At 39.9% G+C, this 27033-nt stretch overlaps 1 protein-coding gene across 1 annotated transcript in view; it reads left to right on the forward strand.

Moving 5' to 3' along the window:
- The first annotated feature begins 380 nt into the window (after window positions 1–380).
- VIT (vitrin) overlaps window positions 381–27033 on the forward strand; it is a 199978-nt gene continuing 173325 nt past the window's right edge. Inside the window, exon 1 of the mRNA XM_036749928.1 lies at window positions 381–665. Within this exon, the coding sequence (XP_036605823.1) occupies window positions 381–665 (285 nt within the window). The remainder of the gene's footprint in view (window positions 666–27033) is intronic.

Here is a 27033-nt window from a genome sequence, read left to right on the forward strand (position 1 = left end):
AAGGAACTTTCATTCAATTAGGGAAAGATAACACATATCAGAAGTTTAAACAGCAAGTCAGATAGAAAGCTCCAGTAGTCCTTATGGTACAGAAGCAAAACAGATGGTGATGAATCTTCCTTAATGCCATTTCCAGTTATAAAACTATAGCTATTTCTGCTGCTGAACCAATTGAAAATGCCAAGGACTTTGGTGGCACGGGAAAGGGGGAGGGCACTAGCATTTATTAACACCAGACACTATGCTAAGCACTATCTCATTTGAACTTTCTTTTCTGAGTCATTAGGAGCTGTGGCTTCCAAGTAGACAGAGGCTATCACACCTGCAGGCTGTTGAGAGTTGGTATTTCTACATTCTACAAGACTTGCCTCCCGTGGACAATGGCTTTAGGGGCCAGGCTGATAGCAGAGTTGATGGTCTGGGGTGAGGCCGGCTCTGCCAATCCTGGGGCTCTTTGGCTTAATTGCCCGTTCTTGGCATTTGATCAGTACTTGATGGTGGTAGTGGTGGAGATGGAGAGTGGCTTCTCTCTTCTCCTCTTGATAACCGTGAGAGCATGGATGGAAATAAAAGTGATGGTTGAGGGTGAGCAACAGCAATTTCCGAGATCCTGGGGTTCTGGGTCTTGGACTTCCACTAAAGTCCAAGGAGAGGTAGTGGTCAAGGTAATTTCAGTGTTTTGACTCACCTGGCACATGCTACCTCATGTCCCACCTTCAGTATGGTTTGCTGCTTCAGCTGGACTGACTTGCCTGCCCTGTTGATGGCAGATAGTCCAAGGTTTTGGTGGTGTGAGGGGAGTGGCACTGTCAGGGACAGCACTATACTCTCCACTAGGTTGCTCCCTTCAATGATGGTAGTGATCTAAAACTGCTATCACCTATAAGTTGTAGTGACAAAGGTCTTGTCACAAAATCACAGAGTTTGAGAGTGGGGAAGGACCTCAGTGGCCATACCCAAAAGAAATTCCCATTATAATATACCTGAAAAGTGGTCATCCAGCCTCCACTTGAGGGAGGAGGAACCTATCACCTTTTGAGGTAGCCTATTCCATTTCTGGACAGTTCTAATTGTTAGGAAGTTTTCTATGACATCAACCTTAATTTGGTCCCTTATGTATAGGTCAATATGAAACAAAATCCTTACGCTTTATTTTCTCAATGAATCAATGACTTCATTGAAATGTTTTTTCCTTCTTCAATAGTATATCACAAACTATGTATGTCTCTTCATTCTGTGCAATTCTATACATCCTTTCACCTCATTCTATATAATTCTATAAATCCTTCCATGACATGGGTACGGTGGAAAAAAAGCACTGGATTTGGAGCCAGAGAACCTAGGTTCAAATCCTGGTACTATCTCTGATTTATTTATGTGACTTCGCACAAGTCACTTAACCTCTCTAGGCCTCAGTTTTCTCATCTGTAAAATGAAAGGGTTAGAACACTAGCTACTTTCTAAGGTCTTTTCTAGGTCTAAATCTGTGTTCCCGTGATCCTGCTCTCACAAGAAGGTAAAAAAGAGGTGAGATGAGAATTTCTTGGAATAGGCTGGATGTCAGAGTTAAATATTTAGGCAGCCCAAACATTTAAGGAGGCAAAATCTTAAACATGGAGGCTACTGTAAGCATTGAGTAAACTGCCCTGCAAGAAGTCACAGAAGGAGACTCAGCAGGACCAAACACTACTAATGAGGTCTATAAACTATAGTCCTAATTTATGACATTATTTAAATACAAAGTGGCATATATGACTACATACATTATCAATATAAATAATTGCATTACAAACACGCTTGTTTTATTTATTTATTAATACGTTCTTTTGTTCTTAGAAATGCTGAAGAAAAAAACCAAACTATTACGTATAGTCTATCTGATTTCTAACATATAACCAATTGTTAAGAATGTATTCTTGGAGCCCCTCAAATTTAAACCTCTAAAAATCCAATTCAGTATCAATCAATTTGATTTATTAAACACTGATTGTATAAGGCATCGTGAAAGATGCTATTTTTGTACAAAAGCAAGATAGTCTATGCCAGGGGTGGGGAACCTGCAGCCTCAAGGCCACATGTGGCCTTCTAGGGCCTTGGGTGGGGCCTTTTGACTGAATCCAAGTTTTACAAAACAAATCCTTTTGTTGAGGGGATTTGTTCTATGAAGTTTGGATTTAGTCAAAGGGCTGCACTTGAGGACTTAATGTGGCCTCAAGGCCACATATTCCCCACCCTTGGGACTCCATGCCCTCAAGGGAATCTTCATTCTACTGAAAAGATATAGCATGTTCACAGAAAAATAAGATTACTGGTATAGGAATATAGAATTAAACCTGGAAGGGCCCTCAGAAATCTTCTAGTCCAACCTCCTTGTTTAACAGAGGGAGAAATTAAGGCTCAAAGAAGTTAAGCAACTTGTCCAAGGTCACATGGGTGGTAAGTTTAAGAGCCAGGATTTGAACCTACATCGTCTGACTCCAGAGCCAGCACTCTTTCCCCTCTATTACACATACAAAGTGATTTCGTTTGTGAAACACCAACAATGGGGAATGGGGGCAGTTCAGAAATAGCCTTTTGGAGGAGGTAACACAAGTGCATCTGAGCCCCACTCCTGACTCTTCAGATTTTCTCCCCCACGCAACAGCAGCCTTTCCACCCAAAGTTCACTCTGCCCCTGTGGCCCCTTCCTCTGACTGGTCAATTCCTTCCAGACCCTCCATTTTAAATAAAGTGCCCAGGCCAGACATGTCTTCCTTCCTCTTCAGGCTCCACCCCTGATTCTCTGGATTTTCTTCACTATACCCCTGTGGGACTACCTTCTCCCTCTCCATCCCCCCTTTTAGCTTCTTTTTATTCACAGTATTGTTTTCCCTAATTAGATTGCAAGCTACTTGTGGGTCAAGGACTGTGTTTCTGCTTGTATTTGTATTTCCAGGCTTAGCAAAGTACATGACACATTGTAAACATTTAATAAATGCTTGTTGATCTGACTTGACCACAGACAAAGCTAGCATATTCCCATTAACTAGTCTGTGTATGTGTGTGTATATATATATATGTATATACATATATATATATTTATATACACACACATATACATATATTTTATGCTGTCTTATCCTAGGAATGGGTTTGAATGTGAGTTTCGCAGGAGTCTCAGCACCAGAGTGAGAAAAATCTTTAGTAAGGTACCAAAAGGTGCTAGCATTAAAAGAAATGGTACTGACATCCTTTACATCCACCAAATTAGTATCAGTTGTTACATGGTGCATGATGTACCTTGGGGACATATCTACTGTGACATATTGAGGTCAGACTAAGATCAGAGCATAGTGAGAAGGGATGTGGAACCATAAAGCCATTCAGTTCCCTAAGGAGGTTAATGAAGTTTTGAAACTAAGTACCAAAGAAGGAATTTGAAGAGGAAATTAAGTGCAAATTCTGCCAGTCCCTGGTATTGTTCATCTGACTACATAATTTATGGATTTGTCCCCCATTTCTATTTTATAGATCCATAGAAATCATCATCCAAAGCATTTTCCAGTGCTCTTTTCTTCAAAGAACGATAATCATTGTTCCCTGCAAATTCAATAAATGCCCTCGTCATAGGCAGACTGACTACTACTCTCACAGTAGCTATGCCCTTGGCCAAGTAGTTAATAGAGATAAACTGCATATTTTGCAATTTTAAAGGAAGGAAGAAAGGACAGAAAGGACCACTGGTATTTAACCCCTCAAAAACCACGTTAATAACTTGGTGGCTTGACAACACAGGAATTTGCCTACTCTGCTTTTTGAAGGTAATCCAACTCTGGCTATAGGCCATACCCTCTAATTTCTATAATTTACAAAAAACAAAAAGGATGAAGATAAATATTTTCTTTAAAAATCAAACAAACTAGTACCTACTTTGTATATTACATATGGCTGAATGGGAGAGTGAAATAAAGGCCAGTATTCTTCTGGTGACTGTTAATATATAGCTGCAAGTCATGGAATAGCAGTCTCTAAAGAAATGTTATGAAAGATCACTGAAAAGACAATGAAAAAGTGCATGGTGGGTATAAGCAACCTACAACACATTAAGAAGGAGAAATTGTACACATGGAGCCGAGGAAAGGATGTTATCAAAGAAACATGTGACCATAAAAGATGGTGGTCCTGTAACACAATCAGAATTAGTGATAACTGATAGAAAACCCATGTGCCCCACTGGTAGGTAGCCTCACAATCTCAAGAGATATAAGGAAAGAGCCCCAGAATGTCAGGTTAGCTTGTTTGGCAGATTTCTAGGAGCACATGGTCAAGAATCATATAAAGTGGACAGGTATGGATGGCTTGTCATCCATATTGTAGAAGGGTATACCCACATCAGTGAGATCACATATTCATCAAAGTATGTCTAACAACTGGCACAGAGCCTTGCACATAGTAGGTGCAAAGTAATTATTTATTGAATTGAATTGATTAATAGATATCGTTTTATAGATCAGATTATAAACTTGTGAAATGGATTAGGCTACAGCAAATTTTTCTATCATCTGGAAGGTCTATATTATTTTTATTTTCATCTATTTCCTCCTACCTATATTCACCATTTTTCCTCCTATGGGCTCATCATAATAATCAAATCAATCCATTCCTTAGCCATAGTGGGTGATCTCAGTCACAGACAGATAGATATAGCCTGAGTAGGATATCACCAGGGCTGTATTTTTCCCTCTTTGTCACAAATGAAAATGGAAGTCTTTGAAAAAAGTGAAATACATTCTTCCCTTCAAAATAATGTCACAGATAAGGAATAACTCGTATGTACATTGAACTATATGCTTAACAAAGTGCTCTTCTAACAACCTTGTGGCATAGGGAACAGAAGCATGATTCCCATTTAAAAGATGAAGAAAATAATGTTTGGAGAGCTTTATGACTGGCCCAAAGTCACACAGGTTTGTCATGATTCAGTGTTGTGACTTGGAGCCAAGTTCTGACCATCAGACAGTATGGTATAATGAAAAAAAGCAGTAGACTCCATTACACAAGGGACTTTTCATAAAAACAAACAAAAATATTGGGTAGAAAAATAGGTACCTATATTTTATACAAGAATTACAGCTGCCTACATATGATGCTTAAAAAGCCAACCAAAATGGAAAGCTATGATAAATAAATTAGCTGTTGGTTGATACAGTGCTAGGAATCAGTTAATTAGCTATTTTCAAATTGCCTGAATGCATCAATTGTTTTGGCATTATGTAGACATAGCCTGGATGCAGATTATTGTCTTTGTAGAGACTCTCCAGGTTAATAGTCCTTATAAGCCGTCCTTAAAATGACTAGCAAAAATAATTTTTTTACTTTTTATAAAAGCTAACAAACCTTGGGATTTCCAATTCCAGCACTCTGTTGCAAGAGACCACTTTCATGTTTTTGGAACGTTGCATGTTGGGTCTCATCCTCCAAGGGATTTGCTTTGAGTGTCTGAGTTGAGTGTATTTCAGAAACGTAAGAGAATCAGGCACAGGAAATAAATAGCATAGTGGTCTCCAGACATTTTGCACAATCAGATTTCATTGATATAAAGTTGTGCAAATACATAGACAGTCTTTGGAAGAATTTTTAAAAAGCTTTTTTTTTTCCAGGCAAAGGTAGCACACAGCTGTAATACCTGCTATTGAGAAAGGTTGAGGTTGCTGAATCACTTGATCTCAGGAGTTCTAAGTTATAGTGGGCTGGACGGATCGGTTGGATGTCCTCAATAAGTCAGAAGCCAACGTGGTGAGGCCCCAAGAGTGAAGAGCCACGAGGCTGCTTAAGGAAAGGTAAACAACCCAGGTCATAATCAGGGCAAGTTAAAACTCCTATGCCAATCAGTAGTGAGATAGGGTCATGAGTTGCCAGTGCACTTCCAACTTGGGTGAGATAAGTAGATCCATTCTGAGAAGAAGGGAGGAGGAGGGGAGGGAGAGGGAAGAGAAAAGAAAGGGAGAGGGAAGGGGGAGGGGAAGGGAAGGGAAGGGGGAGGGGAAGGGAAGGGAAGGGGGAGGGGAAAGGAAGGGGGGGGAAAGGGAAGTGGGAAGGGAAGGGAAGGGAAGGGAAGGAATTTTTTTTGAATGATCAGAAACCAGTATAGTCTTTTTGAGAGTGTTCCTGTGAACTGCAGTATTTTGCTTGTGCTAGTCTTCCTAAAATAGTAGAGTTATAAAACTCAATAGTGCCCCAGTGTGGAATTACTGTGTTATTGACACCTAAGCTAGAATTTTCCATTTTTTCTTTCTTTATGTTTCGTTTCAAATACGGCTCTTCTCTTTTAATAAAACATCCCTAAAAAGTCAACATTAGAAGCTACAGAAATGTTAAAGGAAATAGGAGAAAGGTAAGGGACGCTCTAAAAGGAAGACACTCACAGTGTGTATGTGGGTTATTATGCCAGGAGAACCTCAATTTCTCTTTTCTAGCGTGTTTTTTTAAGTGAATATTCAGATCACCCTGAAGGAGGTTTCTGGTTTTGTAGCCTTACATTCCTCATCTCTTACACAGCACTTAGTTCCCTCACCTTTAAAAAATGGAGATTATCACCAGAGTACCTGCATCATGGGATTGTTGTAGAACTCAAACAAGACAACTTTAAAGTGCACATAATTGTCAACTATTATTATATGCTTATTATATTCTACTTTGTGGGCAGCTAGGTGGCACAGTGATAGAGCACCAGGCCTGGAGTTAGGAAGACTCCTCTCCCTCAGTTCAAATCTGGCCTCAGACACTATCTATGTGACCCAGTGCAAGTCACTTAACCCTCTTTGCCTCAGTTTCTTCATCTATAAAATGAGCTGGAGAAAGAAATGGCAAACCACTCCAGCATCTTTGCCAAGAAAAACCAAATGGGGTCACAAAGAGTCAGACACAACTGAAAATGACTGAATAACAACATATTCTACTTTTACTGTTAGAATATCATATCCCCCTCCCTAATGGATTATAAACTCCACAAGGGCAGGAACTGTGTTTTATGTATCTTCACATCCCTCTCCTAACACCTAAGACTGTAATTAATGGGAACTTGGGGAATGTTTGTTTAATTGAACAGAAGGAAGTGGAAGTCAATTGTACTAGAAGTCTACTGGGCTAGTTCTGACACCCCAAAATCTAGGGCAAAAAAGCACCTTGGTCAAAATTACCTCTTAATTTATTCCCATAAAACACTTTACAGCTAATAAAGGGCTTTAAATCAGAAGAAAAATTACTAGAGGCATCACCAAAAAATACAACTCTCTGGAGAGGGAAGGAAAGAAGGAAGAAAGGAAGGAAGGAAGGAAGGAAGGAAGGAAGGGTGGGTCACTTTAGGCTAAACAATTCACTTTTCTGGATCTGACTTCACTCTTCTATAAAATAAGTAGGCCAGATTTTATTAGATGATCTTTGAGGTCCCTTCCAGCTCTAAAATTCTAGGATCTCTTACGCTAGGGTATGCTGTGACTCAACACTGAACTATGATAGTGCTACAACATATTTGTATTCTGTATGTATTAAAATCAGTTGAGCTTTCAAGGATTTCCTCAACCTGAGCCTAACCTGTTGGAGCCCAGAGAAGTTAAATGACTTGTCTAAGGTCACACAGGTGGCTATAAGTAAGTGGCAAACCTAGAATTTGGACCTACTCTAGGTCCTTTCACTCCAAATCAAGCAGTCTTTCTGCTGTTCTCAAACTCACATAATCATATCACATAACCACATAATAACAAAATTGGGATTAGAACACAGGTCTGAGTGCCAACCTAAATTTCTTGAGAGTTTTATCACTTGCCTAATTATGTACATTGGCTGACCTCTTTTCATTAGTTTGTAGTTAAATTCATTGACCAAATATCCTCATTTTATTCTCTCCCTTATCTGTCTTTCTGACCTCAGTCTTCCTCTGTCCATTTACTACACAATCATATTTACCCATTCCTAACCCCACAGTCCCAATCTCAATGCATCAGTTCCCCACCCCCATCCCCATTTCAGTTATTTACCCTACTTAAGGAATTCACCTCCTTCTTTCCACCCTAGCCTCCTTATACAACTATCTGTGGGGAGGCTGGAAAGATTGTATTTTATTGTATTTACATTTCACTCAAAGGTTGTGACCTCTTTCCACTGATTATGCTTCTAAGACACCAGTTTGATTGATTGAGCCATTTTTTTTAAATGAATTGACCAGTTGGTTGTTTCAGTGTCATGTAAATACAACCTACCTTCAGAATTCTCCTGCAAGCTACAGTGTGGGCATTTACAAACTGTGGGCACAGAAATCAATCAATTAAGAAGCCTGTAAAATAACCGACTTCTAACACACAAGGCCTTAGAGCTTGAGTAGCTAACTTCCCTTCCCTAGCTCCCAGTCCTCCTCCCCTAACTTCAACCAGCTCCAGGGGTCATTTATTATTAGTTGTTCCAAGACTTTTTTGTTTATTTTTCTGCCAAGATACATTTCTACAAGCTTTCCAAAGGACTAATGAGGTACCCACCCAGAGCTATGAGAATCAAGCTGCGGGGGAAAAAAAAGGAAGGAAGGAAAAAAACCATTCCCCTCCTTGAAGGTGTGCAAGGGTGAAGGCTGAGCTATAACTTAACCTTGCTGAAGGGAAGCTTGGCTAAAGAAATCAGTCAAGTATTTCCTCCTAAGGGCTTTGAGTGAGAGACTGAACCAGTTGTCCCAAGGAGAAAAAAGTAAACTATTTCCCTCAGCAAATAGAATTCCACAAATGCAATAACTCTTGCCTGAGAAAGCCCTTTTCCCTGAGTCCTTGCCAACCTATTCCTGGAGATGCTAAAAATTCATCTTGGCACTGGAGCGAAATGGATGAGTTTGTTTTTTTGGTTAGGTTTTTGTTTTTTAGTAAGCTCTCATCTCCCCTTCTCATCTATTTTTATTAACTCGTCCATGCTCCTTGATATTTTTCCCTACTTACCCCCAGTTTCCCTCTTGGGACTCATCCTAAGTGCCATATAACTGGTAACTTGGGTTTGTTCAAGATTTTGTAAGATAGTAGTTTACATTTTGCTATCTTTCTTTTCAGGTGTTTTCAATGACAAAGTTAAGGGGGAGGGGAAGGGAGAGAAGGCCAAGTCACACAAGTAGAATTTGAGCTCAGATGGGCTCCAGTTCAATTTTAAATTTAGAGCCAGGAAGTTTGAAACCAAAACAAATTGCAGAACATTCACCTATTTTAGGTAGGGAATCAGCTTTCCTATGCCAAAAATGATTCCATGATTTATAAGAGAAATATTCTTTAACAGAGAGATATAATTTTGGACATTTAGTTAGCGCAGAAGTACATTTGTTTTTAGGGCTTCTGAGAAGCATCAGTATAGAGGCAAGTTCCCCCTAGCAGTGGGACATAGCAGAAAGGGCGTTGGCATTGGATTCAGAAAACCTCATTTCAAATCTCTCCTGACATTTACTACCTTAAAACCCTGGGCAAAATATTTAGCCTTTCTGGGCATTGGTTTCCTCAGCTATAAAATAAGGGGCTGGACTAACTAGCCTCTGAGGTTCCTTCCAGAGTTCTAGACCTATGATCCCATTTTTAGTTTATAAAATGGTATGAAATGACATTTTCCATGGCGATCCCCCTGGATAGATGACAAGAGCTGGTTACCTATACATATAAATCTACTGCAAGAGATACCCATCCCTTGTTCGTTTTTTTTTCAGCCTCTTAGGGAAGGAATGGAATAAGTGTTTATTAATTGCCTACTATGTGACAGGTACTATTAATTGCCTACTATGTGACCATGTGCTAAGTGCTTTACAAATATTATCTCATTTGATCCTCACATCTCTGTGACATAGGTGCTATTATGATTCCCATTTTACATGTGAGGAAACTGAGGCAGACAGAGGTTAAGTAACTTGCCCAGGGTCATCCAGCTAATAAATGTCTAAGGTCATATTTGAACTCAGGTCTTTCTGACTCTAGGCCAAGGGTTCTATCCTCTGCTCAATATAGCTGTCTCTAAAATCTGTAAATTATAAAATTTATGCTATAATTATTGCTTATTCAAATTAATGGAGTTAAAGATATAACAAGAAGGTAGCCTCTTGTCCTTCTACTTGGAAAAACTACTGCTGATGAATATTTCCTCTTCACTGCATGCCCCACCTCATCATGAATGAAAAGCATCTCCCACAGAGCTTTAAGAAAGGGTGGGTGGGTCTTCTCTTGGGGGATATCTTGGTGCCCCCAACCCATACCCCAGAAGTTAGTAGGCATGGAAGTTGAATGTGGCACATAGCAGACATTTGCTCTGGTCCACAGACAGACAGGCTAGGGAGGGCTATCAGATATTGGCTAGGTTTTGACCAGCTTCTGTCACCCCTCCAAGCCGACTACCACAGGAAATGTCAACATACTCAATTTCACCAACGGAAATCAGAGGTCCTCAGGGCAGAAGTGACCAGGTGAGGTCTGCCTTAGAGGTAGCCCGAGTCCCAGGGCTGACTTCCTACCAAGCTGTCTCACTCAGGAGTACTTTGGCGTTTGTTACTTGCAATAAAAATGGGGGTGCTCTTGATCATAAGTTTGGAAGAGGGCCAAGATATTAGCTGCTGGAGCTTTTTTTTTTTACTGTTCTGCCCTTTTTCTCACCACCACCACCACCACCACCACCCCAACTGACTACTGATTCCAGGAGTTTGAGAGGGGCTCAGGTTCAACCTAGGTGCACTGGTTTGGCCTATAGCTGACCTACAAATGGTAGCAAATGGCTGGCAGATGCTTGAAATTCTGCCTTTAAAAAGCCAGTTCCTATTAGTTTAAGGCTTTGACCTCTGTTAAAATGCAACTGTTCCTGGGAAGGAAAAGGCTTGAAACTCTTATCAGTCATCTATACTTGCAGCATGAATGAAAGATTTGGAAAAACCAAGAAGGATCTGTTGGAGGGGAAACTAGAGGGAGAAAAGAAAAAGGGAAATGGATGGCAGATCAGGAGAAAAAACCAAATTGCTAGCTTAATACTCTTTCCTAGGCCTGAGGTTTCTGCTGTGAATGGTGTGGGATACTCTGAAGTCTTTAGCTCAACAGAAGAAACCACAGACCCACCCTGGCTTTCTCTGTGCAAACCTGTCAGGAAGCAGATTAGAGCAGACAGCTAGGTTCTTGCTCTTCCCTGTTTGCCACATGCAAGCCACAGCCTGACTCCCAAATGGCACAGTTGCACAATAGTATCTCCAACATGTCCCAAAGTGCTCTAGGCCCAGACTTGGGCTCCAGCAGCTGGGCTAAATCCAGTCACCTGAGAGGCAATGATAACTTGGCAACAGGACATTTTAAGCCCATGTATCATATGTCACAAACTCTAATCCAGGGAAATGGAAGTCACAGGAAGGAAAAGAAATAAAAATGATTCTCACAGCTTTCTCCAAATACCATTGGCTTAAGTACAAGCTTAGTAGGCAGGTAACCTTCTCTACAAAAACTTTCATGTGGATCCAGCTCTTAGCAATCTTGATCATCAAACACATTCACCCTGGACATCAGTTTCAGTGAGCAAAACTGTCCCAGAATAAGATGGAAAGTTTCTTAACTGGGATGTGATTTAATAGCATGATTAGGTCACAATGTTGTTGTTGTTGTTTTAAGAACTATACAAATAGCACTGAAATTCTTCTCAGAAATCAAACTTTGTGAACCATGCTAAAATGTAAGGCATATATCTTTAGGCTAATGAAATCATAAAATGAACTGATTTAGGAAGGGGTTGCAAGGAAAGAAGAGTAAAAATACTTGTAAATTAAGAAAAAGTAAAAGGGTACATGAGAGCTCAAATTAAAGATGGAAATGGAACCTTTCCATTTTTAGGAAAAGTAATGTGGAGAGTGGAAGGTTCATTGGCCTTAAAGTCAAAGGACCTGAGTTACCATGGCACCGCTGTCTGCCTTCCACCTGTCTGACTGCCCCTTCTCTGTCTCTGGCTTACCATCCAAATCATGCCTGCCAAATCATCCTCCCAGGATTCTCCTCTTCTCTCTCAATACTCTCCCGTGGTAACTCCTTCAGCTTCTATGGATTTAATTATCATCTCGATGCAGATGACTCACACATACATATCCAGCCCCAGTAATTCCTCTGAGCTTCAGTCCACATCACCAACTGCCTATTGAACATTTTAAATGGAATGCCCTAGTGACATCTCAGACTCAAAGGTCCAAAACTAAACTCATTGTCTTTCCCTCCAAACTCTCTCCTCTTCTAAACTTCACTATTTCTGTCAAAGGCAACACTATCTTTTCAGTCTCCAAAGTTCGAAACCTCAGAATCGTTCTTGACTCTCGCTCTCCTTCACGCCATAATCAGTCAGTTGCCAAATCTTACCATTATTGCTTCTATAACATCTCTTGCACTCAGTCCATGCAGCTACCATCTTAATTTAGGCCTTAATCACCTCTCCCCTAGATTGTTGCAAAAGCTTTCTAGTTCTCCCTGCTTCCAAGTATCTCCACATTAATCCATCCTATACACTACTGCCAAAGTGATTTTCCTTAAGCTCAGATCTGAATGTCAATCCTTTACTCAGTAAATTCCAGCGGCTCCCTACTGCCTCTGGGATAAAATATAAAGTTCTTCATTTAGCTTTTAAAACTCTTCACAACTCATATTTCTAGTCTTATTGGACAATATTCCCCTTCTCACATTCTGCAATCTAGCCAAACTAGCCTTTTCTCTGTCCTATCTTGTCTCCATGTACCATTGCCCTGAGTTTGGGGGAAAAGAACATCATTCCAGTCTTTCACTTGGTAACTTTCTATTTTAGCTAATTATTTTGGCTAAGTAGTTTTGCAAGTGCTAATAGTGCCTATTTATCCTGTATAGAGCTTGTCTGTAAATATGTTTGTTAGATCTTGAGGGCAGGAACTATTTTTTGCCTCCTTTTGTATCCTCAGTGATTAGCACAGCGTCTGGCACATAGTAGGCTCTTAACCTCTGTCTCATCATTTTTTAAATAGGAAGTGGGGTGGGTGTTGGACTATCACCTCTAGAGTGATATGTTCTCCCTCATGGAGTCCCAAGGAGCTCCACACTCCATAGGCCCCTGAGGAGGCTCAAATTCATCAGCATTAGCAATCCAGTCCAATCTAATCCAATCTAATAAGCATTTATCACGGGTAAGGCATGGCTCTAGGTACAAAGACAAAACCAAAACTAACATCCTAGTTCTCTTTCTCTTCTCATTTTAAATCTTTAAACCTCTGCTCCCCTCAGTCAGAAACCATCTGTTTCTCTTCTGAATTAACAAAGCAATTTTAGAATAGTTTTTTAGGGCATTTCCACATATAACTTTGTAATTTGTGCATCTGTGGTTATGACCAGGAATTTCTGTACCTGGGGCAAGTACCATAAAGTATACCTGCAGCATGTGAGCATGTGGCATTAAGTGTGCATTCATTTGTTGGGGGTAGAGGTAGGGGGTGGGGCAGGGGGCAGGAGCCACAAGAAGCCAGGGGAAAGATACCATCTCATTGGAAACAATGACACACTACAGCAGTCCATGTACTATTGCACTGAGTTTGGGAGAAAAGAACATCACTCCAGTCTCTCACTTGGTAGCTTTCTATTTTATCTAATTATTTTGGGTAAGTACAGTAGTTTTGCAAGTGCTAACAGTGCCCTCTAAACTTAACACCCTGAGGCAAAGTCCAGATTACTTTGCCCTAGTTGTGTTTCTTTTCCTAGCAGACAGTAAGCTCTGCCTTTCAGAGCACATTTTGTAACCTATCTACCTTTACCCTAGCACTCAACACTGTAGGCATTTAATAAAATTATAATGTCGAATTATACTGAATTTATTGAAGGTCCTTTCCAGCTTTAGTATGCTATGATTTCTAGGATTCTGTGACATGAGGCAAGTCTCTTTACTTGTCTGGGCTTTAGTTCCAGGCTCTTCTTCTGTAAGGGTTTGGACTGGGTGATCTTTAAAGTTTGTTTCTAGCTTTGAAATTCTAAATCTAATAATTAAGGTCTGGATTGTTTGGCACAGATTAGGAGTATTATATAGAAAAAGATTCTTGCCCAGACAGTTATTAAATGCATGCTTGCCACATGCATCACTTATCTAGTCTCACTTTTTTTCCCTTCGGCTCTGTGCCATCATCAAACATTCTTCTCCTAAAAACTATTGCCCTTTGGATACAGAGCTGGAAGACCTAGCATTTTCAGGAGGACAGTTTTCCGTATGTTTCTCAGGGGACTGGTACCAAGAAATTTGAGATGCCTCAAGTGTTGTTAGAGGGGCATTTTGGTGGGGGCTGGGATTTGGCTTGTCAAGCTTCTAGACTTTTGGAAAGTGTTGATGGGGCTTAGGGAAATGGAGACACAGTCTAAGTTCATACTGAATTAACCCAGGGACATTCAAGGTAAGCCGCACCATCTGCTAGGAGCTGCAGAGGATCAGAGGCAAAGGAATCACTGTATTAACTCGAGAGCCATGGGAAGAGTCCAACTTAGAGAGATCGGCAGAGAGCTGTAGGAGAAGTGATGATGGGCACCACCTGCTGGACGTTACCCAGAGATGCAGGAGAAATGGCAATGGGTGTACTCTAGTAAGAACTATAGAGAACTGAAGTATGAAGGGAGTTCCCTTCTAGTCCAAGCCAACTAACACGTATCTATTTGTCACCTATGAGGTCAAAGAACTATTCTAGGTACAGAAGATAGAAAGATGAAATGAAAAAGTTTCTGCTTCCAAGGAGCTCTCGTTCTGCTGGTCTCTGACATAAGAACTGCAAGTATTACTATCTTAGTTTAACAGATGAGAAAACTGAGCCTCCAAAAGGTTAAACGATTTGCCTAGAATCATACCACGAACAAATGTCAGAGGTAGCATTTGAACCTAAGTCTCATCAGACTCTGAGTTCATCTCTTTTTCTACTGCATCACATTTCCTTTCAGCAATTTCATACCTTTTCATTTTATGGATATGAAGAAGGTACAGAATCAACATTAGCTAAAAGGTGAACTTTTATTGAGTGTTTTCTGTGTGCAAAGTTCCATGCTCGACTTCTTATTCAGAGAAAAATAAGTTGTAATTCTTTCTCTCATGGAACTAGGAGTGGGGAAAATTTCATGCACACAAACTATAATACAAATTAGGATGTAAATGTTAAATAACAAGGAAACATCTGGTGAGATGAAACAGAGACGGCTTCATGAAGGAAATATCTGGGTGTTGAAGATAGCTAGGAATCAGACAGGAGAACTTCACGGGAAGGACAATGAAGGTTGAAGGAATATCATGAACAAAGATATAGAAGTAAGAAGAGGTGGCAGGGATCACCCATAAAGGCTGTTCAAAGAAAAGTAAATAGCACAGTTTGACTGAAACATAGGCTAGACAAAAAGGAGTAGTAGATAATATTGTTATAATTTGTCCATGTATTTTTCAGCAATTCTGAAATTTCGCCTGCAAAGTCTGTGTTCATGTGACCTGAAAGGCCCAGACCACTCAGGATGTTGTCATCAACTCTCCCTATAAGCACACAGTGCACAAAGCTTAATGAAGTAAACACATTTGAAGGACAAGGAAAGCAAACTGATCCCCTATTGACAGGGGTCTGCTGGAGCCAGCTCAAACCAGCTCACAAGAGCTGATAGTTAAATTTTCAGCTAAAGAAAGCCCCCTTGCCCAAGTTACCTAATGTGTTTCACCAGCCGAGCACCAGAATATCCCTGGTAGTCCTCATGGCTACTTTAGACTAAGGCAATCAGGGAGCAATGTCAACAGACTGAATCTTTAGTCCCCTGAACTGACCAAAACTTGAGAACAATTTCAATACTTTTTAACTAAAAATTAGCCAAATTTGCATGGATCGAAGGGCCACAATATTGTTCTCACCACTCCATACCTTCATCCAAATCATTGTATGGGGACTGGGCCAGTGACTTCGTTAATATAGGGAACAACCCAACAACGAATTTTATTCTACCAGTTCAAATTAGTACTTTCTCTGAAACTTATAGTGTTAGAAAGATCCCTAGGGAACTGAGCAATTAAGTGATTTACCTAGGGTCCCATAGCCAGTACTCCTGGTTCCAAAGCTAGCTCTCTCTACACTATGCCATACTGCCTCTAAGCAGTCATCCATAACAATATTAAATAGTGCAGAATCAATCACCAAATCCGGGGCACTCCTTGAGAGATTTTCTTTCAATTTGATACTCAACTGCACTCTAATCTCTCCCACATCTGGCCAGGTTTTCCACAACAACAGCATGAAACTTTGTAAAATGATTTTCTAAAATCTAATTAAACTTTATCTGCAATACATCAAGAGAGGAAATGAAGTTAGCAGGTATGATGACCTGCTTTTGATAAAGCCACACTAGTTCTTTGGTATAACCCCTTCCTTTCCTAGCTGTGTGCTAACCATGCCTTAAAGAATACATTGTATATTTTTGGGGGGATTTTAAGTCAAGCTCACTGGCCTATAGTTTGCAGACTCCAATCTCTTTTCTTTTCAAAAAAATTGGGACATTTTCCTTCTCTAAACCTTCTATACCTCTATTATTCTCCACAGTTTTTCAAAGACCAATGAAAGTGATTCAGTAATCACATTTGCTAGTATGTTCAGTAGCTTTAGGACATGGTTTAACTGGACATGAAGTATAACTATGAGTTCTCTTACTACCTCCCTTATTATTTTGGAATTTTCTTGTTATTTTTGTTACGGCCTTGCCAGTCCAAAGTTTACTCTCCTTGGAAAAGGAAACTTAAGAGTCTCCATTTTCCATTATCAACATTTTCAACATTGTGAGCAGTGTTTCTATCCCTTCTTTCTTATTCTCCCCAATATTGCTTCGTTAAAAAAAATTATTTTTTGTTCTCTTTGGCTTTCCTCAACAGTGTCAGCTTTTTCTGAAGCTCCTGACACTGTTCTTAATTGTTTTTTTAATATTTTTTGGAGGGGGGAAGGCAGGGCAATTGGGGTTAAGTGACTTGCCCAAGGTCACACAGCTAGTAAATGTATCAAGTGTCTGAGACCAGATTTGAATTCAAGTCCTCCTGACTCCAGGGCCAGTGCTCTACTGACTTTGTCACCTACCTGCCTCACCTGACATTATTCTTAAGGGATCATGCTGCACTTTGGTATTCATCTTCTGTTACCTGTCTGTGTGTCCATCTTAGATATATGTTTCTTCTAAACTAAAGCTATTTACAAGTTTTCTGTGCACCCTTGTGTAACAGCAAGCACCCTGGCACACACAATATGGCCTGCTAACACAGGTTCTTTGATCTGCCTTTTTTAAAAGGAAAGGCAACTTTAAGGGGGTCAACGATCTTACTTTAATTACATTCACTAGTTCAGGGGAAAGCTCAGTACCCTGAATGTGGGGAAAACACAGAGAAAATACCAGCAGAGAAAATTCAAGCAAAGAAATTAGCACAAAGATCGACAGGGCTCCCACTGTCTGAGTAAAGTAATACAACCACCTACGTACACCACTGGATTGGGGAGCACAGACACATCTGAATATTTGGGGGGGGGTCTTAACAAAACAGCTACTCAGATCCCCATCCAGGGAATCAAAAGGTCCTTCTCGAAATGAGCAAGCCCCCAAAGCAAAATACAAACCTCAGAATATATATACACTTCTCAGAGCCAGAAGGCATCACAACCCTCATGTCTCAGCACATAATTAACTTAGTACCAAAAGGTGTGAAAGCCTTCCTACAAGCAAGCTTCCCCTAAGCAAGCTTCCTTTTAGGCAAGTTTCTCCTCCAATGGGCTCTATGTGACTTAAGATGTATCACAGCTATGATTGAACACATGTGGTCACATAGGCCTGTTAATGTACAGGGAAGATCTTCCTATTCCATTGACATTACACTTATCTGCCTCTTTAAACAACTACTTTAAAAAAAATCCTTACCAGAATGGTTTCCCTTTGTGTTTTCAGAATTTCATTCTTAAGATCTTCCCATCTTTGTTGGACTTTCTTTTTAGAATATTATGTCATGAGATTGTACCTTTCCCATCTCTGAACCTTTTGAAAATTGCTCTTTAAAATCTAGGGTGCATTTGACACAGCAATACCACTTCTAGGGCTATATCCCAAAGAGATCAGAAAAATGGGAAAAGGACCCACATACACAAAAATATTTATAGCAGCTCTTTTTGTGGTGGCCCAGCGGATGCCATCAATTAGGGAATGGCTAAACAAGTTGTTGTATATGAATGTAATGGAATACTATTGTGCTATAAGAAATGATGAGCAGGCGGACTTCAGAAAAACCTGGAAAGACTTATATAAACTGATGCTGAGTGAAGTGAACAGAACCAGGAGAACATTGTACACAGTAACAGCCACATTGTGTGATGACTGTCTTTGATAGACTTAGTTATTCTCAGCAATGCAAGGACCTAAAACAATTCTGAAAGACTCATGATGGACAATGCCATCCACATCCAGAGAAAGAAATATGGAGTCTGAATGCAGATAGAAGCATACTTTTTGCTCTCTTTTTTTGTTTAGTTTTGTTTTTTCTTTCTCATGGTTCCTCCCATTCATTCTAATTCTTTTATACAACATGACTAATGTGAGAATATGTTTAATAAAAATGTATATGTAGAGCCTATATAAGATTGCATGCCATCTTGGGGAGGGAGGGCGGGGAGGGAGGTGGAGAAAATTTAAAACTTATGGAAGTGAATGTTGAAAACTAAAAATAAAAAAATTAATTTGTTAAAAAAAGAAAAATAAAAAAATTAAGAGGTGGATTAAATTTTTTTTAAATCTAGGATGCATACCAGACTATATTTGGGTATCTGCTTCTTTTCTTTCACAAATTCTAATGTTAAATAATCACTTCCATGCAGGGTTCCCATCATTTCTACTCCCTTTCAGTGAGAATTATATTCAAAATTTCTACTCTGGATTTAGAAGGATTTAAATTATCTAGAAGAATTTTAAAATACATATCACTAAAATAAGCCAATAAATTATTAGCTGTCCTGCTTTGGACAGAGAGAGAGAGAGAGCTCCAACCAACATCAGGATAACTGAAGTGTCTCTCACTACTATGTAAAATCTCTGTGCCAAGTTTGTGATCTGTTTCTTCTGCCTCTTCTTGACCTGGTGGTCTATAGTATACTCCAATAACAATATTATTTCTGTTTACCTTAGTGCTGTTCATCATTCTTCCCTGTTCTAGTTCCTGGATTTTCTCAGCTGAGTACATCTTCAGATATAATGCTACACTTCTCCTCTCCTCTCCTGTTTTACCTGTCCTGTACTTTAAAACAACAACAACCACAACAACAAAACTATACTCTTCCAGAGTCATATTCCAGTGATGGAGTTCTCCCAGCACAGTCTCGAGGATACCTATAAGCTCTAATGTGCCTCCTTGCATTAGAGTGTCTGGTTCTTTTCTCTTCTTCCTCATACTTTATGCATTTGTCTGTAATAGTGAGACTAGCTAATGAGATTCTAGTCCTTAGGAGCATACGCAATATGCTCTGCTGATATCAACCTAAATGGAAGCCAGGTGAGCTTACTGCTGGAAATACATGATGGATGACTCATATTGGAGGGGCCTTGCCCCTGATTCAGAGAATGTGCACATATTCTTTGAATTTTTCCTGTCTTTGCACTACAGTATGACAAAAGTATTTTTTTTTTATCCAGAACACTCACTCACTCTCTCTCTCTCTCTCTCTCTCTCTCTTTTCTAGTCAAGAGGAAAAAATGTTGTGGACTTTCAAGTAGAGAGAGAGAGGTAGTGTCAATAGCAGTGCTGTAGCTCTCTCATCTCCCCACCTAGGTTACCATGTGGCCATGAACACATGGCACTTCTTGTTTCTTCTGTCTCTGTTGTGTGTACACTTTCCTGGTCTTAGATGAATGAATATAACAGAAAGAATTAACAAGTTTATAAGCTTTGAAACATTGTAAGAATTTTCAGAGGTCCAGCAACAGTACCCCATAACAGAGTCAGTCAGCAGCTGAAACATCTGAGTCTAGTGAGGAGCCAGTACAGCCTGTTTGACCCAGCCTAGCAGTTAGTCAACACAGCAGTCAAGACATTGAGTTCTACAAATAAGAGATCAACATATCCATCACCTATTCATCACCTAGAATTGAAGTTGATGGGGGCTTCTCAAAGGGAGGAGAAGACTCCCAGAAGTAGAAAGTACACACACACACACACACACACACACACACATACACACATACACACACACACACACACACACACACACACACACACACACACACACACGAGTTAGGGGAAATGCTTTATAACCATCACTTTAAATTTGAGCTCACTTTTGGTGGGGCCTGAGGTAAGAAAGGTGACTGTTCTCCTGGTTTCAGAGATTCTTATACCTAGGATCTTACTATATTTTCTCAGTAAATATCCTTTTGTAACAGCTAATCAATGTTAATAAGTTAATTGATATTGGAGAGATAACAACTGATTATCAGTGTTATCACAAAGATAATTAGAAAGACAATTAGTCAAATTGATGTTGGGGGAAGATATTAATTGATGATTGATTTTGTGGAGGATACACTATATGGAGGCTTATGAGCTATAGCACTAAAGAAGGGAACCCCAACCCCTCAGGATTATCCCTAAAATTTTGAAGGGAAGATGTAGCCAGCCCAACACTCAGGACAAGACCTGCTAGTCAGAGTGTGAATTGAGAGAATGAATCCAGAGCCCATATGTGCTACACATGTTTTAATCCTATCTCCTTCCTCAGATTTTGTCTTCTATGAATTTCTGACTGTCTCTATTGCTATTTTCCCCTTTATTAGAACATTATAGATTCTATCTGTGATATCTAGCTTGGATATATGGAAGTGGATCTATATAGTCAGTTTTGTCCCTCCCTTTTCCTTTTCAGTTCCAACCTCAAAGGGTCATCATGAGGATCAAATGAGTGAATATAAGAAAAGTGCTATCTAAATGTCAATAGTTGTTATTTCTGAAAATGGTCCTGGAGTGGATCTAGAGAAGGGTTGGGAGGGGCTGGTGTAAAGGCAATCAGTGAATGGGAAGATCTTTCCTGCCCATTCACTGGGCTTTGGGGGCGGGGCTCTCAGGGTTCTGGGGGTGAGTGGCTAGGACTAGAGCCAATGGTAGGCGCCTGAGTTCTGGTACACATGATGACATGAAGACTGTGGTGGGAGGAGCTTGCTGAACGGTTGGAGCAGAGCTAAGAGGCAGTTGGTGAGAGCAGTTAAGAGCTGAAGGAGAGAGGAAGCAGTCAGCTAGCTGGAACACAGCTTGGAGATTGCGGTGGAAGCGGTGGCGGCAGGCGCTACAAAAAAGCAGGACTGACCCTCATGGAGACCAGAGAGTGCTGAGCAGGGGCTTGAGGCCAGTGGGTGGTCTTCTCATTGGAGGGCCCTGGCATTGGGGGGAAGCACCAGTATGGCTTGGCTTGCTGCCATAATGTTTTTCTGTGGCCTCCTGGTCACTATTGTGAGATGGGCATACTGGTTTTGGAAGGTTCTTGCCAGGATGTTGAATTAGGGACACTGGTCCCTGGGTCTGCTACTTTTGAGTTTCAATAAATGCTTTAACTCCTCTGCCTTCTACTTAGAGAATTCCTTATATCCTGCGACTCTGGACCATTCAGGCATATTCATGGTTATCTTTGAAGTCATGAATTCTACCTTAATGACAGAGCTGGTAAAAGGAAATTTCTGATGTGCAAATCACATGCAAGGTGATATTTTAAAGTGTGAAACCAACAGTTTAGAATTCCATTTATTTTTGCTTCAACCAAGGAGAAATTAAGAGCTGCTTCTAGTGTCATGAGGAAAACCACATGATTTAGAGTGAAGGAGAATGATTTCAAAATCCCAGCTCTGCCATTTACTATTTATGTGACCTTGGGCAATTCATCTAATTTCTATTGGCCTCAGTTTCCTCATCTATAAAAGTGAGGGGTTTAGATTACTCTAAGGCCCCTTCCAGCTCCAACTCTATAATTTTATAATTTTATATAGTGGAATTGAATTCTTACAGTGCAGGCAGCCATTTCTTGGGAGGTTTATGCTGAGTGTGATGGGCAGGGTGAGGAAAGAAGTATAGATTTGAATGGGACGGATAATTGTGAAGACTTCACAGGGTATGTCTAATGGAGAGGTTTTAGGATTTGGCCTTGTAATTTTGGGAAGGCATGCCCTCCCCCTCCTCAGATGTTAGAAGATAATGAACTTCCTGTGAGCTATTTGTTCTCTGTTCCAGGAAGGGTCTCTCCTTCCCCCACCCCATTTCTTCTCCTAGACTTTCAGACGCCACCCTGGCAGTTGAGTTCTGATAGGGAAAAACCTGAGTGCACCGGATCAATCTTGGTCCTCTGTGTAGTTTTTAAGCCTAGACTGTAAGCCCACCTCCCAGCCAATGGTGAGAAGGGATAGAGGTGGGTGGGAATCTTTTTCATTAAGACTATAAATTAAGGCAGGTTCCCTTTTACTTTGCCTCCTCCATTATGGAGGTATGCCCAAATCTTGCAAGGTTTGTAGAATAAATTTACTTTGTTTCTCCTAAGGATGTCTCTCCTATTATTTAAAAATTCTGTCCCATATAGATTGAACATTTAAAATTAGTCAAATTCCCTCCCTCTCCAATTTACAGGATGTCCCTGCAATTCTCTGCTTCACTTTGGCTATTAACAGTATTCTCACATCCTATGCTTGCCATGTGTTTTAAGTGTCCACAGTCATATACACAGTCCTTGCTGTAGCATTATCTTCATAGGTCTGCCTATGACCATCCCATGCCCAGTTTTGCTAGCATTTTTGCCAGCACCTTTGCAAAGTCAGACAACTTCTACAACCCTGTCTTTTACTTTGGCATGAATAAAAGATTCCGGAAAAACATTCTTATGTGGCTGCCCAGGACACTAGGGAGAGTGCAGCCCCTGTGAAACAAAGATAGTTCAAAAACCTGAAATATAAACCAAAGTTATCTCTTCTGAGACATGTGAGCTGCAAAGAGTTTTGGACTGTGCAAACACTAGATTCCGTCATGAGGAATCCGACTAATGCTCTACCTCCTAAGACTAAAGTGGTAAATTTGAATTCTTTGGACTTAGTATATGATGATCCTAATTCTGAACATAGTAGACTAGGGGCTGTTTGACATCCATACATAGAATTACAGACTGGCATCAAAAGGAGTGTTATGGCTTGGAAAGAGCTAGATTGGAAATCAGGAGGCCCAGCCTTCAATAACTTTCTAATCTTCCTTACTGTATAACCCTTCGCCAACTAGTTATTTTGCCTCTTTGAGCCTCAATTTCCCCATCTGTAAAACAGGAGAAATAATAATTATACTATGTAATAATAATAATTATACTATTTTTGATTTTTTGTAATTTTTAAAATTTTAAGCTTAAATACAAAATGAGAAAAAAAAAGCATTGCCATGTACACAGCAGACTATAAGAGAGGATTCAAAATAAAACAACAAAGAAAACCTATATAATAAATACTACACATTGTTTTCAAAGCTGCCCAGCTTTTCTTTTCTTCCTTGTTGGTTTTCTTTTACTCTCTGCTGTGTACTTTTTCCTTTATTTTTTTTTCTTTCCCTCCCACCACCACCCTAAAGAAGGCTACAATTAAGCATGGATATTTATACATAGATGTCTACGGAGCTGTTGTGCTGACCTCACTGTTGTATGCCTGTGAAACCTGGACAGTATACCAGTGCTATGCCAGGAAACTGAATCCCTCCTATTTGAATTATCTTAAGAAGATTCTGAAGATCACCTGGCAGGATAAGATACCAGCCACTGAGGTACTTCCTAGAACTAAACTGCCAAGCATTCAAATTCTGCTTCAGAGAGCACAGCTCCCATGGGCTGGCCACGTTGTTCAAATGCAAAACCTACCCTTGCCTTTTTGGCAATTGTCTTTTTGACTATTTTATGGAGAACTAACACAGGGCAAGTGCTCACATGGTCAGAAGAAGTGATACAAGGACACACTCAAGGTCTCTTTTAAGAACCTTGGAATTGATTGTGTAACACAGGAGACACTGGTACAAGACCATTCAGCATGGTGTGCCCACATCAGAGAAGGTGCTGCACTTTATGAGCAAAGCAGAATTGAAACAGCTCAAAGGAAGCACAGGATGTACAAATTCAGAGAATCCACCCCAAATGTTCACATGGACTATTTGTGCCTGACCTGTGGTAGAGCATTCCAAGCTTGTATTGGTCTGATCAGCCATAGTGGGACACATTGAAACTTGACTCTAGCATAGTGATGTCATTTTGGTCCTCTTCAAGAATGAAAGACAACAGCCATAAACTTGCACATATGTACACATGTATACTCATACACATGTAAGACAGTACTGTTCTTATTTCCTTCTATCATCTATTTCTCTGAAGATGGATAGTATCTTCCTTCATAAGTCCAAGTCTTTTTTGGTTTTTCTAAATCAGCCAGTTCATCATTTCCTACACCACAGCGATATTCCAATCCAATCGCATCCTATCGGAGAGATTGTCTATGAAAGTTTCCCCCCCAATTTTCTACATTCCTTCTATTCTTGAGTACATAGGTTTTATTTATACAAGAAAATTTTAATTTAAAATAATCATAATTATTCTTTTTACACTTCAAAAATGCTCTCACCTTATAATATAGTTTAAGGTATGATACTGCTCAATCTATTTCCTTTATATCTATTTTTCCCCTGGTTACTTTGAAGTTTCTGACCTTCTGTTCTTTCAAATGAATTTTGTTATTATTTTCTCTAACTCAGTAAAATAATTTTTTAGTAATTTAAGTGGGATGACATTGAATAAATAGGTAAAATTGTCATTTTAAAAATTATATTGACTTTACCTACCCATGAACAATAAATATTACTTCAATTACTTAGATGAATTTATTGGTATACAAAGTGTTTTAAGTTTATGTTCACATGGTTCCTGTGTCTGTTTTGGCAGGTAGATGCTCAGGCATTTTATACTGTCTAGGTATTTTAAATGATCTAAAACAGTATTGAATAATATTGCTGACACAGTGTTGTTTCTCTATTTTTCACTTTTGATTAAATCTATTTTAACATCAACTTTGTTTGAGATCATGATTACTATACTTACTTTTTTACATACTAAATTCTACTCCTGCCCTTTATTTTATCTTTGTGTTTATCTTGTTTGTATAATGTTTCCTGAAAGCAACATATTGAATTCAAATTTTTAATCTTCTATCCATTTCTATTTTATGAGTAAATCTGTCCCATTCACATTTCAAGTTACAATTACTTGTGTATTTTCCCCCTTTCTATTTTTCCTCACTATCCTTTTCACCTTATTTACCCTATCCCTTCTCACTCCTCTGCTTTACTTCTCCCCACTACCTTGCCCTCTTATTCCTTAATCTATCTACCTCTCTAAGAGGACCTCCCTTACCCTCTCCCCACCCCCATCCCCTTGCCCTCTTATTTCTTTCTGAATTTAGAAGACCTTTATACACACATACATACATGCATACATACACACACATATGTTCCCTCTTTAACCCATTCCTGATGAGAGTAAGGTTGCAGTACTAACTGCCCTCCCCCCACTAGCTTCTTCTGTATCAATTTTTCCTCTTATGCCTTATTTGTATGAGTTAATTACTCCTTTTTATCTCTCCCTACACATTTTTTTAGAATCAGGCCATCATTCTCAGCTCAGCTCATGCCTTTCTTTCAAACTACCCAAATAATGACAATAAAAGTTCTGCTAATACTTTTACATATATGTGTAAGGCCAGTCAGTAAGTGAAAGATCTTTCCCTGCCCACTGAATAGGCCTCAGGTGGGGCCAACAAAGGGAGGCCTGATTAGAGGCAGGCCCACTCCTTAGTGAGGCCAATAAGGGATTAAAGACTCTTCCCACCCACTCAATAGACCTCAGGTGGGAGCCCTGATTAGAGGCAGGCCCACACCCTTTCACTAACTAGTTGTGAGGCCCCAGGCCCACACATTTTTGCTAGTTAGGCTGAGAGGTGTGAAGCCCTCAGGGTCCTAATGGGAGTTGCTAAGACCAGAGCCAGAGCCAATGGTATGTGCACTGAGTTCTAGTCAATCAGATACCAGCTAGGACTGTATAAAAAGAGAGCCTGGAATGGAGAACAGCAGAACTGGGAGGAGCGGAACTGAGAGTGGTAGGATTCAGAAGCAGACATGGAGAGCACATTGAGGCAGCAGACATTGAGGGAGAGCCAGCATTGAGAGAGACTGCAGAACAAGAAAGAGTTGCAGAGATCAAGGAACTGAGAGTCAGCAGAACCTCAGGAGAGAGTGCTGAGTAGAAAGTTAGGATTCCTGAGTGATTGTTTACAGGAAGGGCTGGGGGAAGGTTGCAGGATGGCTTGGCTCCTTGTTCTAATACTTTGTTATAATTTCCTTGTTGCTACATTGAGATGGGCTTACTGGTTTTGGAATATAATTGCTACTATATGAAACTGGAATTACTGGTCCTGGGATTGGATTCTCTCACGTCTAAATGAATGCTATACTTTCTCTGCCTTCTACCTAGAAATTTCTTATCCTTTGAGATTCTGAACCATTCAGGTATGTTCATGGTCATCCTTGAGGTCATGAATCTTGCCTTACTGATATAACATGAAGTAAACAATTTGACCTTATTGAGTCTCTTGTCTTTAATGTTTTTAATGTTTGCCTTATTTTTTCCTGGATATTATATGTCAAATTTTCCCTTAAGTTCTGGGAGTTTTGTCACAAAAACCTAAAAGTCTTTGAGTTTGTTAAATATCCGTTTTTTTCATTCAGGATTACACTTAACTTTGGTTGTAACCCCAGCTCTTTCGCTCTATGAAATATATTATTCTAAGACCGATGGTCCTTCAATGTAGTAGCTGCTAGGTCTTGGGTAATCCTTATTGTAGTTCCATGATATTTAAATTGTTTTTGTTGTTGCTGTTGCTTCCAATATTTTCTCCTTAACTTGGGAGCTTTGAAACTTGGCTATGACATTTCTGTCAGTATTCCTCCTGGGAT

This window comes from Trichosurus vulpecula, chromosome 3, assembly GCF_011100635.1.
Source record: "Trichosurus vulpecula isolate mTriVul1 chromosome 3, mTriVul1.pri, whole genome shotgun sequence".
Taxonomy (NCBI): domain Eukaryota; kingdom Metazoa; phylum Chordata; class Mammalia; order Diprotodontia; family Phalangeridae; genus Trichosurus; species Trichosurus vulpecula.